We start from the raw sequence: 16,816 nt of genomic DNA, 5'->3' as shown, positions 1-16,816 counted from the left end.
GGGAGAAGGGGCTGGGACCGTGCTGCCTGCCCTCCCAGTGCTCTGGGGCCGACGGGGCTGGGGCCACGCTGCTCACCCTCCTGGTGTTCTGGGGCTGGGGCCATGAGGCCCGCCCAGTGCTCTGGGCTGGGGGCACTACTCTGGGGCAGGGGCCAGCGGCTGCGGTGGGGAGCTTTGGCCTCCAGCAAGAGTGGGTCATGGAAGAGGCGGTGCTGGGGGCTAGCCTCTCTGAACCAGCAATTCACGCACCGCCCAATGTATTTCAGCACCTTCATACCCCAGGTAAAGCAGCAGCAGTAGCACTGTTTCTCCTATCCTTTTACATCCCATTCAATAGCGTCATCATCATCCCTCATGTCCCCATCCCCACCAAAGCAGCAACAGTTTTCTTCTCTTCAACATCACACACCCAAACATATATTAACTAATACAGGTGGGCTAATAGTTCTTCCCCCCAGGGGCTGATAAATATTTATGACAATTTACCAGTGGTGAATTATTCTATAAGTTATTTTAAACTGAGCAAATTGGATCTACAATAACTTTTATTGGTCTGGATTTAAAGTAACATAATAGAAAACACAAAATGAGAGCATGCACTTTTTAAAATATAAAAACAACTGAAAATAACCTCTAATGCAATCTACTGTAATGTAAGTGTATGGAAACAAAGAACATTTTTGGGGTAACAGCTCCCAGCAACTAAGTCAGATATAACAATAACTGATAATTTAGCAGAAAGGAAATGTAACCATTCTGCAGCCTGTCTTGTCTAATTGTTTCACTACAGAAACTTACACTACCAAATGTAGTCAGAACTGTGTGGGGATGACTGTTCTGCAGTATCTGAAAAGTGCTTTTGAATTCTAATGTTCAGCAGTCACAAATGTGATTTCGCTTCCAGTTCTGTGGACTTACTTAGGTCCTAGTTTTTATAATTTGTGAATAGGTCAGATTCTGTTCAAGGGCCCAGTTACTTTTGGGAACTGGCATAGATAAATTAAAACTATGTTGATGACTCTTTATCATTAAAAAAGAAAAAAAATTGAGGTGGAAAACAAATAAGGAAACAAACAAACTTTCTTATGGTTCTGGCAGAAAAGTTCCTCTCCACACGATGAGACAAATGCAAACAATGACATCTGTTCTGTCTTGTGCCTAAACAAATTAAAATGCTGATTAAATAGAATCCTCACAAAATCCAAAATGTTTTGAAGAAAAAACACCACCTTGACAAAGCTATACCAAAATGTTCACATTAGACTCTAACAGAATCAGTCCCAAGGTGAAAGAGTGTGTTCACCTCAAGTAAATGTTGAGCTACAATGCCTCAAAAAATTATAGGACCTAGGATTGTGACACTAGTTTCTTATTTTCTTCTATTTCATACATAAGTGTTCAAAGTATTATTAAAAAGCATATTGGGGGAGAAAGAATGTAATAATCTATACAGTAAAAACCCATACAGTATCTCATCTTAGTTACATTTATTCAGATACAATTACACAAATGTCTCTGGCAGATATCCATCTCTTTTGTGATTTGCTGGAGAAGGCTATCAACAACTGGACTTAGATAAATCTTTTACATAGTGATATTCATTCCAAGGAAATAAAACTCATTAGAAACCATGAGAGTTAAGGATTCTGGCATCAAACATAAAATGTGATTAGTCCCCCAAGAAAGATAATGGTGATTTCGTTTCAAGCCATTATCTAGACAAAGAGAATTACTTATTTAACATTTTGTAAGTTTTAGTAAACAAGGAAAGAGGCCTGGAGGGTTGGACAAAGAGCAAAAAATAATTCTCACAAGGATTGTGACTTTACACTGACAAATGGTTTGGAGGAAAGCTTAAATTTGCAAGCAGGTACTTTAATACTTAATCTTGAAAGTGACAAGTTTTAGATAAAAAATAATGGGATTTTCCCCCCCCATATAATTAACTAAACGTCCAAATCCATTTTTGAGGCTCATTATCTTGAACTGTCAAGAGGGGAAATTTGAACAGTCACTCAGTAGTATTGAAAGGTATTTAATGTTCATTTTTTTATCTTGTACCAGGACAATAAAGAAAACAGAGCAGAGATCACAAAGCCCATTTGTGACCCTAGACCCCTCTGTATTCACACCCTACATGCTTTTGTAATAATGTTTGTACAAATATGAAAGCTAATAACACACTGGTTATTAATATAATTGTAAAATGTATTTATGTGTGAAGTTATGAATTCCCTCTATATGATGTTACTAAAATGTGTTTGATCCAGATAAGTCTGGGAAGTGGGTAAACAGGTTTTTTCAACACACAGAAAAGGCCAGAGCCTCCTACCATGTGTAACCACAGACAACTGGCAATCACAGTCAAGTGGCTGTTCATTGGCATATCGGAGGCTGCAGGGACAGATCAATGCGCGTTCTAGAAAGCATCAGTGGGGAAGAAACCAGCAGGAAACCTTCTCCATCAGATGCCATGGCACCTTTCCTCACAGCAGGGGCATTAAATTTTGAGAAGGATACATTTCAAAAGTTTGCTGGACTATAAAAGAGAGGGGCACAGAATTCCAAGTTATTTTTCACTTAGGAAGACAAGAGAAACCAGCACCTTGTTTGGTGCTGGACACTCACAGCACCGGTATAAAGGGTCTGGCCAACCCCATGTCCCCTCAGTTCCTTTTTTCCGGCCAATGCCAAAAGAGGGCAGAAGGAGGTTGTGCATGGGCAGCTGGTATAAGAGGCTTGGGGAGGCTAAGCCTCCAAAAATGAGGCAAGAAATGCCGGATGTGGCACACCTCCCTTTGGAGGTGCTCTGGTCTGCTGCCTTTGGAGCACAGCTGCCTGAAGCTCCTGAGAAATGGGGGTGGCCACTGGCTCCACCCCTCAGCCTAGCTCCCCCTTGGCCTCTTCTCCCAGGACCCCGCCTGCGCTGCGCCTCCACTCCCCAAAGTCCAGGTCAGGTGCTCCCCAATAGGAAGGAGGCAACCTGTTCTTGGAGGCCACCAAGTAATAGCATCTTAAATGGGGTCCTGGAATCAGGGGCAATCCCCACAGGTTCCAAAAGGGCGACTGCATTGGCATAGGCTAGTGATCGCTCAGCCAAGCACTTGATGGCACTCCCGTGCCAGGGTCTACAGCGGGGTAGGGATGACTGGAGGGATAACGAGGGCGACCCCTCGGATGAGAGGAGTATGACCCAACCTTCGACTCCAATGATGAGCCCTCCTACAGGGACCATGGAGATGCAGTTCCTACCAGTGCTGGAGATCGGTGCTGGAGAGGGGAGGCTTGCACCAGGGCCAGCAAGGACAGTTTCCCTCTAGACAATACCACGGAATCCAGAACCAGACAGCAGCTGGGGGCTAGATGCTCCCTCCTGCCTATCAGTGCTGCTACTACCTCTTGTATGGCCAGCGACAGCAGTACTGAGAGTACCAGTCTCTGGCTGCAGCAAACGCCTCTGGAGCCGATGGCACCATGTTGGTGCTGGTGCTGTGCTGTCCTTTCGATGCTGACGGCTCATCCAGGACTGGACTCAATGGTGCCTGCGTACGTGCCATAGTCAGCAGTGCTGCCTGTGATGCCGAGGCAGAGGAGTGGTCTGACTTAGCTCGCACTCCACTCTGTTCCCCGTGCCTAGCCTTCCTTGGAGTTGAGGAATGTCCCCTCTTAGCCACCTGCTTCTTATGCTTCTTTCTTGGCACCAGGCATTGCAAGCGGTACCAGGAATCCTGAGTGGTGGAAGGAGCACTCTGCACTGATGCTGAGGTACTCAGTTCCAAGTCCGACTGGCTTGGCTTGGAGGAAGCCAAGCCTCATACTGAGAATGAGGGGCGATCAGCGGGTTATCTCAAGTGCCTATATACAAATGCACAAAGCCTGGGAAACAAGCAGGGAGAACTGGAGGTCCTGGCAAAGTCAGGGAATTATGATGTGATTGGAATAACAGAGACTTGGTGGGATAACTCGCATGACTGGAGTACTGTCATGGATGGGTATAAACTGTTCAGGAAGGACAGGGAGGCCAGAAATGGTGGGGGAGTTGCACTATATGTAAGGGAGCAGTATGACTGCAAAGAGCTCAAGTATAAAACTGCAGAAAAACCTGAGAGTCTCTGGATTAAGTTTAGAAGCATGAGCAACAAGGGTGATGTTGTGGTGGGAGTCTGCTATAGACCACCGGACCAAGGGGATGAGGTGGATGAGGCTTTCTTCTGGCAACTCGCGGAAGCTACTAGATGCACGTCCTGGTTCTCATGGGCAACTTCAATCATCCTGATATCTGCTGGGAGAGCAATACAGCGGTGCACAGACAATCCAGGAAGTTTTTGGAAAGTGTAGGGGACAATTTCCTGGTGCAAGTGCTGGAGGAACCAACTAGGGGCAGAGCTCTTCTTGACCTGCTGCTCACAAACCAGGAAGAATTAGTAGGGGAAGCAAAAGTGGATGGGAACCTGGGAGGCAGTGACCATGAGATGGTTGAATTCAGGATCCTGACACAAGGAAGAAAGGAAAGCAGCAGAATACAGACCCTGGACTTCAGAAAAGCAGACTTTGACTCCCTCCAGGAACTGATGGGCAGGATCCCCTGGGAGAATAACATGCGGGGGAAAGGAGTCCAGGAGAGCTGGCTGTATTTTAAAGAATCCTTATTGTGGTTACAGGGACAAACCATCCCGATGTGTAGAAAGAATAGTAAATATGGCAGGCGACCGGCTTGGCTTAACAGTGAAATCCTTGCTGATCTTAAACACAAAAAAGAGGCTTACAAGAAGTGGAAGACTGGACAAATGACCAGGGATGAGTATATAAATATTGCTTGGGCATGTAGGAATGAAATCAGGAAGGCTAAATCACACCTGGAGTTGCAGCTAGCGAGGGATGTTAAGAGTAACAAGAAGGGTTTCTTCAGGTATGTTGGCAACAAGAAGAAAGCCAAGGAGAGTGTGGGCCCCTTACTGAATGAGGGAGGCAACCTAGTGACAGAGGATGTGGAAAAAGCTAATGTACTCAATGCTTTTTTTGCCTCTGTCTTCACGAACAAGGTCAGCTCCCAGACTACTGCACTGGGCAGCACAGCTTGGGGAGGAGGTGGCCAGCCCTCTGTGAAGGAAGAAGTGGTTCGGGACTATTTAGAAAAACTGGACATGCACAAGTCCATGGGGCCAGATGCGTTGCATCTGAGAATGCTAAAGGAATTGGCGGATGTGATTGCAGAGCCATTGGCCATTATCTCTGAAAACTCATGGCGATCGGGGGAAGTCCCGGAAGACTGGAAAAAGGCTAATGTAGTGCCAATCTTTAAAAAAGGGAAGAAGGAGGATCCTGGGAACTACAGGCTGGTCAGCCTCACCTCAGTCCCCGGAAAAATCATGGAGCATGTCCTCAAGGAATCAATTCTGAAGCACTTAGAGGAGAGGAAAGTGATCAGGAACAGTCAGCATGGATTCACCAAGGGAAAGTCATGCCTGACTAATCTAATTGCCTTCTATGATGAGACAACTGGTTCTGTGGATGAAGGAAAAGCAGTGGACGTGTTATTCCTCGACTTTAGCAAAGCTTTTGACACGGTCTCCCACAGTATTCTTGTCAGCAAGTTAAAGAAGTATGGGCTGGATGGATGCACTACAAGGTGGGTAGAAAGTTGGCTAGATCGTCGGGCTCAAAGGGTAGTGATCAATGGATCCATGTCTAGTAGGCAGGGAAATTGGGAGTAGGGGTGTGTTGGGGTCACTTAACTAATAGTATCAAAGGCTGGGGGAGACCAGAGGGTGACTGTGGTGTAACAAGCAGGCTGCTGTAATCAGAATTGCTGAACCACGGCTGTTCAACACACAGATACTCAGTGTATGCTTGTATGCTAGCTGGGAACATCCAGACATGGAGCTACAACAGCAGAGCATTTTAAGGCACTCAGGGTTAGGACAAGTAGTGACACACCCTCTCACTGGTCTGAATTGCACCTCAGAATTAGAGAATCAGAACCAATACCATTAGAGCTTCAATCCTTAATTTAAATCCTCTTCTGAGGATTCAAACTCAAAAAAACACAAAACAAAAGTTCAATTTACAAAACAGAACTATACAGTCAACTTACAAGCAAATGTCACTATTTCTGCTCCAATATTAGTTTGGATTCTATTTATGAAGTCAAAATCTATAATGTACTAATTACAATTTCTCATTATGTAAAATGAGAATAAAGAAGTTCTGTGCTCTTGTACAACTATGGTGGATGGGTATCTATGTTCGTTTTTATTTTACTCTGTAGATCTGTTTTGAGTGCATATTTAATAAATGATTAACAGTCCCACATAAAGGTTACAACCAGTTGTTGTGTTGCTGTATGGAGGATCGCTGGTTGTGGAACAGCACTGTTCTCAGGCTCACTAGACCAGAGGAGACCAGGTAGAGTGGTGGCACACTTGACTGTATAGAAAAGTGGGAGAAGGGAGATGAAGAAACCACTCTTCAGCACCTTATAATGGTCAATTGTATGGCACTTTTTTACTGTTTTCTTGTGGGTTTAGTTAACCTTGTCATAGCTCAACAGTAAGTGACTCCACTGGCACATACCCTGTGAAACTGGAATGATGCTGGCTTGCTATTGGCTAAGGTAGGAATTGTGGGTGTATGAGAGAGACATGGACAACCCAGGAGGAGTGGAGCTGGGGAAAGCAGGGCATGCTGTGGGTGGAGATGTCAGACGCCTTCCCCTACACCGGGCTCAGTGTTGGACAAGGAGGGAGAAGGGGCTTCGGGTGGGCCTGGAGGGAGAAGGTCAGAAAGGAGAGTGAAGCTAGGTTTGACTCAGATCTGGAGGGCCTAGGTCTTCTGGACTGGAGTCGGAACTGTGACACTGAGATTTAGTCAGTTATTATAAAGGGTTTGGGGGACTTCCTCCTCCTCCTCCCTCCCCCAGCTTTCAAACCAGAAATTGTCTGGGGGGCCACAATGCTCTCAGAAAAGAGCAAGTTATTTTAATCTTCTCCATCTGTACTCTAAAAATTGTGTGCTTTGCAATGAAAGTTTAATATAGACAGCTTTGTCCCCCTGCATACATTTCTAAAAGAAGAATTAGGGCAATACTAAAGGATTAAAAGCATTGAAATAAACAATCATATATAGATTTAATTTGCTAAAACTTTAGCTCAGTGTGGAAGGGAAGAATCTGTGCATACAAGGTGCAATTATTTTTACAGAATACAAAATTGAAATAGTCACAGTAAGATTAAAGATCCTACCTTATACATTGGCAATAAATGTTTCTAAAGATACAAATGCTTAATAGAAAGGCATACAACAGCCTGTTTTTCAGCAGTGCATACTGTAGCCAGAGCGAAGGGGACGGAGTGGGGAGCTGGATCAGCCCTGTGAGACAAGGAGCTGCTGCTGCAAGGTGAGTGTGGTGCAGGCTCACTCTCCAACTCCTCCAGGGCTTCCCAACCCAAATCTCCCTTAAATTAGTTTGAAAATGTTGGTCACTATGACTGGAATAACCTGCAACACCCCAAATTTGGCTAGCCAGTTAGGTCAAAAGGGGTAACAGTATCAACAAGAGACTGCAAAATGGCATCAAGGGGGAAAATTGATGTATTTTAGTAATTACATATTTAATGTTAAATCATAAAAATCCTGCATTGATGGGCAGATGGACTGGATAATCGAATTTAGCAGTAAGTAATTGGCCAATGGGAGCTGTGAAGCCAGTGCTCTGGGTGGAGGCAGCGCGCAGAGCTGCCTGGCCACGCCTCCGCCTAGCATCTGAGCGAGGGGGATGTCGCTGCTTTCAGGCAGCCCTCCAGGTAAGTGCCCCCAGCTGCACCTCACCCCATCCTGTGCCCCAACCCCTTGCCCCCTCTCACACCCAAACTCTGCTGCTGCTGCAGGGGAGGTGCGGAGTCAGGTAGGGAGCCTGCTGGCCCTGTCAACCCCTGCACCCAGCACCAAGGTGGGTCCTGGGCCATGCACCACCGGCCGCCCCCCCACCTCCAGCATCCTGGCTGCCCACCCCAAGTTTTAGTCAGGGGTATATAGTAAAAGTCATGGACTGCTCATGACCTGTCCGTGACTTTTAGTAACAATACCCGTGACTAAAATGTAGCCTTACTGATGAGATTCCTTTCCTTTCCACTTGTGATCATGTGAATCCCCTCCTCTCCCATTTGTCATCACATAATATCCCTGTGGTAGCTGTAGCAATTGCTTCAATGGAAAAGCAATATTTTGAAAGTATTTAATATATTTTAAGCTTCTTTAAATGAAATTCAGCAACTAAAACTAAGGAAGAAAACCAGCTCCATGTGAAAAGGCAGATTTCTGCAGAAGAACAGAAAGTGCTTTGAGAATCAAGTGTGATTCACAGAGCAGTTTGGGAACATAAGTTCTGCTATTTTTAATATGGTTATTGCTCTAACTCCTTTTATACTTGTAACTCTTTCCCCTCCTTCTTTTAAGAACCTTCTGCATCTAGATTGTCAGGCTCAACGGGTAATGATCAATGGCTCAATGTCTAGTTGGCAGCCGGTATCAAGTGGAGTGCCCCAAGGGTCGGTCCTGGGGCCGGTTTTGTTCAATATCTTCATAAATGATCTGGAGGATGGTGTGGATTGCATCCTCAGCAAGTTTGCAGATGACGCTAAACTGGGAGGAGAGGTAGATACGCTGAAAGGTAGGGATAGGATACAGAGGGATTAGACAAATTGGAGGATTGGGCCAAAAGAAATCTGATGAGGTTCAACAAGGACAAGTGCAGAGTCCTGCACTTAGGACGGAAGAATCCAATGCACCGCTACAGACTGGGGACCGAATGGCTAGGCAGCAGTTCTGCAGAAAAGGACCTAGGGGTTACAGTGGACGAGAAGCTGGATATGAGTCAACAGTGTGCTCTTGTTGCCCAGAAGGCCAATGGCATTTTGGGATGTATAAGTAGGGGCATTGCCAGCAGATCGAGGGACGTGATCGTTCCCCTCTATTCGACACTGGTGAGGCCTCATCTGGAGTACTGTGTCCAGTTTTGGGCCCCACACTACAAGAAGGATGTGGAAAAATTGGAAAGAGTCCAGCGGAGGGCAACAAAAATGATTAGGGGACTGGAACACATGACTTATGAGGAGAGGCTGAGGGAACTGGGGATGTTTAGTCTACGGAAGAGAAGAATGAGGGGGGATTTGATAGCTGCTTTCAACTACCTGAAAGGGGATTCCAAAGAGGATGGCTCTAGACTGTTCTCAGTGGTAGCAGATGACAGAACAAGGAGTAATGGTCTCAAGTTGCAGTGGGGGAGATTTAGGTTGGATATTAGGAAAAACTTTTTCACTAGGAGGGTGGTGAAACACTGGAATGCGTTACCTAGGGAGGTGGTGGAATCTCCTTCCTTAGAAGTTTTTAAGGTCAGGCTTGACAAAGCCCTGGCTGGGATGATTTAATTGGGGATTGGTCCTGCTTTGAGCAGGGGGTTGGACTAGATGACCTCCTGAGGTCCCTTCCAACCCTGTTATTCTATGATTCTATGATTCCTGACCTACCTACAAGCCCAATTTCCTTTTCAGCAGCAGTTTTATGACTCAGAAAACAATTGCAATTCACTTCCTTCTACAAAAAACTAAGTGGAATATTGAACAGCTCCCAATTTAATTTGTACCTTAGAAAATGAATTAAAAGTGGCTGAAATGGGGTATAAATCACTGTTAAAATTTTTGGTCATACAGGTTTTAGGTAAACTATAAAAAGTCAACCAAGTTAAATTTAACTAACTCTTAATCTTTAACTTCTCCTATTGTCCCAAAAAAGGCCTGAGTCCCGCTCTCAAGAGAAAGTGATATTATATATAGTGGACAAGATTTATTAAATACTGTGTCTGATGCTCCTCTCACACTGGTCTTACACCAATGTAACTCTATTGACTTTAGGGGAGATACTCCTGATTTCCAAAAACAAAAGTGAGAAGAAAATCAGAAACATCTGTGATTTTCTGTGACAGATACTGGAGTTTATGGATCTTGGCTCTTATTCAGCAGAAAAAACTATCCCCTTTCTGTAAGGAAATTGTAAATAAAAATGTTTATATAGTGATAAGTTGTGAAGCCAACCTCCTCCTGCAAGACAACAATTATTTTATTTTAAAAACATCTCATCTCAATATATTGTCCCATGGTAAACTTTAAAGGCTCAGGAGTAAATCTCAAGAGAACAAATGTCAAAAGCAAACAAGCATTTGTAAGTGCTGAATATGGATGCAACACTGGCACAACAACAGGACAGTACACTATAAAAAGAGGTTGTAGACCAAAACTTCTTAGGCCCAGACTCTGGCATCACTACACTGACAAGGATTAGTCAGCTCCCAGAACTGAGGAAGAGTCCACACTAACAGGATCCTTAGAAATCATTATATTTTAAACAAATTGGGACAAAGTTTATAGAGCACTTATCACAATGTGGCCCTGATCCTCCTTGGGGAAGCTGGGCCCTACTGGTACATACATAATAAAAAGCTGAAATCAGCTTCAGTACAAAGTTTTGACAAAGCTAATCTCACATCTCAGAGCAAACATCTTTGGTACAGAGTGAGGCCTCAGGGCCACTCACAGACTTCAGCACTACAGACCAGGATGTTGAATCTTCTAGGACAGATTTCCTTTTTGGTAGGGTCATGCCTCAGTTGCCTGATTTTGAAGCTGAACTACTTTGTCCCTTTTCAGGGGAAAACGACTAATCAAATATCACATCTAAATACTGGGCTGGGTGAGGACCTGACGTATGAAGGCACTACACATACAGGATACACTCATCTAGGGAATGAGCTTTTCCCAGGCAGAATAAAGAGTGGGTGTTCATGTCATTTCAGGGAATGCATCCACCTCAGGGAACAAAGAGGCATGAAATGCACTGCTTGACAGAGATTGATTGCCTGGCTACCTATTATCACTTATGCTGAAACCAGAAACAGAATTAAAAAGGAAACATTCTTTAAGTATTTTTCTTTTTATTAAGACCCTGATATTCCCATTTGTTTGTATGATGTATACACTGTACTTTTGGTCCAGCCATGACCTATGTGATCCCTTTCCTTTTTTTTTATTACTTTGATATTTTTATTTTGGACTCCTATAACCTCATTTACTTCTAAGATTGTTAACCACAGAGTCTGTTCCCTCATGTAAGTTTTGGTTGATAACTTTTAACTGGCTGCATGAGTAAAACTGTCCTTTTTCTAACATGCTCTCTGCATCCCTAATGTACAAGAAGAATATTCTTCCCTGAAGGACTAATACTAACGTAAACCCCGCACATTCTGAGCACTGGTATCTCAGTCTTCTCATTGTGGAACTGTATAATCTTTAATGTTTTGCATGGCTGGTCAGTTTATCCTTTTATTAGGACTTATCGCTGCCCAAGTGCCCAGCCACCATGCTCACCCTTACAGGAAATGATGCACATAACTTCAGCTGGATATGGTCCTGTGATTTTAACAATAACTTAGGTTAAAAACTGCACTCAGCAATGCACAGAAACTAGGTTTCATTTGGTTTGAAGGAAAAAAAAAAGAAAGAAAGAAAAGACAAATTATCCAATCATATGTGAGTTTAAGCCAAGTCTGAGCACATCTAAGGGTAGGAATCTTTTATAATTCAATATAGAGCTTGTTTGCCAGGAAAGGCCAGACAAGCAAAATGAAAAGACTACTTATCTGCAAGTGTTTGAAGAAACCAAGAACTCTGGCTTTGTTGTATGTTAGTATTTTATCCTAGCATCCAGCTTCTTATTGTGTAAGGCAGGAATGGGCAAACTACGGCCCGCGAGCTGGATCTGGCCCGCAAGCCATTTTAAGCCAGGCCGCAAGCTCCTGCTGGGGAGCAGGGTCTGGGGCTTGCCCCGCTCCGGCGCTCCAGCTGGGGGCACCAGGTCAGGGGCCACACCACGTGGCTCCCAGAAGCCGCAGCATGACCCCATTCCAGGGCGCAGAGTCAGCACCACGCAACTCCCGGAAGCAGCCGCATGGCCCTGCACTGGCGCTAGCAGGGTCGGGGCCATTTAACACGTAGGAGCCGGAAAAGGGACATGCCACTACTTCCGGGAGCCGCTTGATGTAAGCGCTGCTCAGAGCCTGCATCCCTGAGCCTCTCCTTCTGCCCCAATCCTGATCCCCCTCCTGCTCTTTAAACCCCTCAATCCCAGCACGGAGCACCCTCCTGCACCCCAAGCTTCTCATCTGCAGCCCCACCCCCCAGAGCCCACACCCCCAACCAGAGCCCTCACTCCCTCCCACACTCCAACCCCAATTTTGTGAGCATTCATGGGCCGCCATACAATTTCTATTCCCCGATGTGGCCCTCAGGCCAAAAAGTCTGCCTACCCCTGGTGTAAGGCAATCTCTGTACAGACAGTTTATAGAGTAATTGTGATCCTTAAGAATCGGAGATGACAGAGTATTATTTTTATTAAAAAGAAGAATCTTTCAAGTTTGTAACACAGAAATACCTGATTTTTCTTTCTATGCTCCTCTACATCCACATTCTAGATAGCAGGCTTACTTGTTTTGGATTTCTTTGACTTTGAATAACCTCCTCCTTCTTCCTGCTAACAAGTAATAAAGCAAGTTAACTGAATGCACTCAGTGCTGAGTAACACTAAGCCAACAGCTAAACTAACAAATGTCATTTCTGCAAATAAGAAATTTTGATTGAACAGTACAGGAAACAGAAAATAAGCATACATTTCATAGATCAATTAAGCAATGTTCAAAATGTGGGGATAATGTATAGTATGTAACGGAAGATTAAATTAAAACCCAAACTGCTGAAAATATCCTTTTAAATGTTGGATCAAAAGTAATGGCCAAGCATTCCAAGAGCAACTAGTGACTTTTGAGTGCCCAATTTCAGATACCTTAAAGGGGCCTAATTTTCAAAGGATGTGTGCTTAGATTAAAAGTGATTTCCCAGGGATCCACATGTTGCCCTGGATTGAGGGCATATTAAGTGCACTCAGCCACTATGAATTAATGAAATAGAACACCACATAGTTAAGGGTTAATTTGGAGACAGGCTTTCAGAAGCAAGGTCATAACTGCTGGCAGTTTTGCTACTCAGAATGGGAGGGAGGAAGGAAAAGTAAATAACCAAGAATGAAAGAAGATATATGGACGGACCACCTGGAGTCCAGATGCCTCAGCTATTAAAAGTTTATTGAAAGTTAGGAAAAGTGATGATCTAGTAAGGTCATTATGACCTCTGTTTTGTAGAAGTTAGTTACAAAAAGTTTAGATCAGTGGTTCTTAACCTTTACTGCAGCCTGCATCCCTTTGGTTCTCAAAATACGTTCTTGCACCTCTTATCAATAATCATTGAAGTAGGTCAGTTCTTTAAACCTAGATATATTTTTTGTTTGTATATTACAGTAATCGCTAAAAACTGTATAATGTAATAAGTACATAGGTTTGATTAAACAAAGTAGTTGTACTTACGTGCCTGTGCTTAATTTGTGTTTTCGATGATTTACCTTCTAAAAAAATCTGGCATGTCTTGCACCCCCAGAAAGGGCATCTCGCACCACACAGGGGGTGCATGCACCCCAGGTTAAGAGCCACTTGTTTAGGTAATAGAGTGTACTTGGGAGCAGTCCTCTGGAGCTATCCTGAGAGAGACATTTTTCCTGACATGTTTACTCCCAGCAGGGAGGCGTTTGCCCAGCGCTGACTTGTCATTGATTATTCAATAACATCTCAGAATATAGGTAAATATTTGAGATGTTCTAAACCTATTGCTTATGTCTGTGAGTGCTTAAATCTCATAAACTGCTTAGATAAGAGCACGCTTACTTGCATTTAATCCTTGATCAGACAGAATCACTGTGTTTCTACTGACGCTGCCTGGAGTGAAACAGTTACGTTACCAGTGTTGGGGGTTCTGAAAACCCTGGGTAACACACAGTTGGACCAGTGGTTAATATACTTATTAATTATCTGGAAAAAATGAAAAATTATAAGGGGGTAATATGTGCAGATGTCGCAAAATTATTTAGAATAGTCAAGACCTGAGAACACTATGATGAACTCCACAGGGACCCAACAAAACTAAGTGAATGAGCAGCAAGATGGAAGATGACATTTACTGTCGACAAATGTAAATTAAAAGGAATAATTTGAACTACTCGTGCACATTTCTAGGTTCTGAAATAACTATTAATGCTCAAGAAAAAGACACGATTATTTATGTGCCATGGTGGCGTGAAAAGGTAAAGGCATTGCAACCTCTACAGGGTTAACAGGGCTGCAACCAGTGGAGTATGAAAGGTGGCTGGGAGAAAAGCTGCGTCAAAGGGGAGCTAAGAAGAAGGGTGCACCTTTTCTCCTGGCTATCTAAAGTGGGGGAAAGCATTTGGGGAATTATTGTCCAGTGCTTTTAAGTCCATTTATTTTTTGTGTTAATTATAAAAGAGTCCTAAAAGGATTGAGGTTTGGACCTTATTTCTGTTCCCTGGCTGGTGAAACTGCCCACCAGTCTGCAAGTACTCATAATGCAAACTACCAGTTAAAACATAAAAAGAAGGGAATGGAAAATACTACTGAAAATATTTACCACAATATAAATGGATAGTATTCCCTCACATTTAATACTCTTTCCCTTTGGGTTATCAGATATTAAAAAAAGATGTAGTAGAAACAGAGGTTCAGAGATAGGCAGCAATATGGTTAAAAGTTATGGAAAGACTTCCATTAGAAGCGAGAAAAGATTAGGACTGTTTTATTCAGAGAGGAGACAAATAAAAGGGGATATAAGGTACATAAAACGGTACATGAATGGTATCTAGCAGTTATTTGCGTGCTCCTATTGATTCTTTCTGATACTACAAAAGTAAGTGGATTAAAACTGAAACTGAAAGACAGTAAATTAAAACCAGTAAAGGGAAATACTTTATGTTTTACCCAAATCATACCTAGCCTATAGAATTTATTGCCACAGGATATTACTGAATCCAAGAGTTTAATAGGATTAAAAATGATGAGACATTTATGTAACTAATGTGAGCATCCATAGTTACATTAAAATAAATTATACAAATAATAAAGGATCACATTTTGTATTGCAGGGCATAAGCCACCTACTAACAGCTTGGGGCAGGAAGAAAAAACTGTCCCGATTGGCCATTTCAGGAATTCTTGCACCTTCCACTCGAAAATTAGCTACTAGTCACCGTTGAAGATGGAATATTGGACAAAATATACCAGTGATCTAATGTAATAAAGCATTTACTATATACCTAGTTAGTGCTGTGTGGATACTTATGCAGTGCTGACATGATCAATGAAGCTGATAGCTATGCACCTCAATTTAAATGTCTCAATACTTTGGATCAAGGAGACGGTGGTAATCTGTAACATACCTGGATTATCCACAAACAGAAATGACTGTATGGAACCAAAAAATTAATCAATAAATCAATCTCCACTATAATTACATATACTGGTTTTTAAAATAGACGAAGTCCACATTTTCTGCAATAGTTTCTTCAAATTATGATTAAGCAGAGTAAAATACATATGCAGAAAAGGATGTTCTAAATTGATGGCATACATTTCAGCAAATAGGAAAAGCTTTCATGCAGTCAGAAGAATCTCATTTATAGGACCATTATAAAGTGGATTAATAAATCCCAGAAATAAGTTGTATGATACTGTGAATGTCTTTCCTAACAAGATTTTTTAATGTGGAATCGGAAAAGTTATTTTCATATACCCTAAAATAAAATATTTACATTAAATATTATTAACCTTCTTAGTGTTACTACATATTTAATTTCTGAAGGAGTATGTTTTCAAAATTTTAAAAGTTGGCCAAAAGATTCTGAAAAGACAGGAATGAAATAAAAGTTTTACTTTTTCCAGGCCATAAGGGATTTCTTGTATTCCCGGTTTTGCTTTAACTGGTCAATATTCTAAAATCAAAAAGTACATATTGTCTTTTTCATCACTTAGTGTCTGGATGTTAGTAAGTTTTTTACCTGCCTTCTTTTGCCACAACATTTCTTTGAAGTTGTTTTCAAATGGGTCTCCATCTTTGAGTAAATCTGTTTTGAGGCCACTGCTTCACAATGCAAGGGATCATTCACTGTCAACATCTTAAAATACAAAAGTTGATATACCCTCATTATCTAAAACTCCAGTACTATTGTAATGGTTATCATGACAGGACTTCTGATTGACTTTTTTTTTGGCCACTGAATCTCACCATTACAATCCACCCTGGCCTGTAACTTCTACCAACACTAACACCAATGTGAATTATACAGATAAATTATCACTCACTGTCCAAAGAATAGACCGCTATGAATATGTACCCTTTCTTACTGATGTACATTCTCACTCTAGCAGCTAACCTGTGTCTGTGAGGCATTAATAGCCCAGTGCTTCATATTTCTAGAGACTTTTGTTTTTAAAAGCCAGCAGACATAAATTAAGAACTGTGCTCACAGGACATATGCAAGAGCCCTTCTCTGCCCAACCCCCTTCATCATCCCCCCTGTCCCCCACATAACAAACCAACCAACCCCAACAATAATAAAGTCAGGCTGAGAAAGAATTACCATCTACCAAATTCATATTTATAGATTAAGAAAATCATAGGAAGGAAAATACCACCCTGTGTCCCACTCCCGGGAGTTTTTAGGATAAAACATCTTTTTATTCTCTTATGGTGAAGAACATTCTTAAATAGCAGCAATAAAAGGTTCTATATCTTGTAAAGACAGTGTAACAAAATGTATGGATAATTTTCTTAAAGTTAAAAGCCTTTGTAGATACAAATTAAAAGCAAAA

At 42.5% G+C, this 16,816-nt stretch overlaps 1 protein-coding gene across 24 annotated transcripts in view; it reads right to left on the bottom strand.

Moving 5' to 3' along the window:
• Window positions 1–527: 527 nt before the first annotated feature.
• The window catches only part of C2H18orf63 (chromosome 2 C18orf63 homolog), a 57,503-nt gene continuing 41,214 nt past the window's right edge, over window positions 528–16,816 (bottom strand). For 15 of the 24 annotated variants that reach the window (XM_043539944.1, XM_043539966.1, XM_043539945.1 and 12 more), the window contains 4 exons: window positions 16,003–16,119; window positions 15,262–15,409; window positions 12,481–12,579; window positions 528–1,158 (listed from right to left, as the gene is read on the bottom strand). In XM_043539944.1, coding sequence (XP_043395879.1) covers window positions 15,284–15,409; window positions 16,003–16,119 — 243 coding nt within the window. In that variant the 3' untranslated portion in view covers window positions 528–1,158; window positions 12,481–12,579; window positions 15,262–15,283. Of the gene's footprint in view, window positions 1,159–12,480; window positions 12,580–15,261; window positions 15,410–16,002; window positions 16,120–16,816 lie in introns of those variants that run through there. The other 9 variants (XM_043539950.1, XM_043539968.1, XM_043539970.1 and 6 more) reach the window with 6 other exon arrangements.

This window comes from Chelonia mydas, chromosome 2 (genome assembly GCF_015237465.2).
Source record: "Chelonia mydas isolate rCheMyd1 chromosome 2, rCheMyd1.pri.v2, whole genome shotgun sequence".
NCBI classification, from domain to species: domain Eukaryota; kingdom Metazoa; phylum Chordata; order Testudines; family Cheloniidae; genus Chelonia; species Chelonia mydas.
This window is presented reverse-complemented; position numbering and strand designations above follow the sequence as displayed.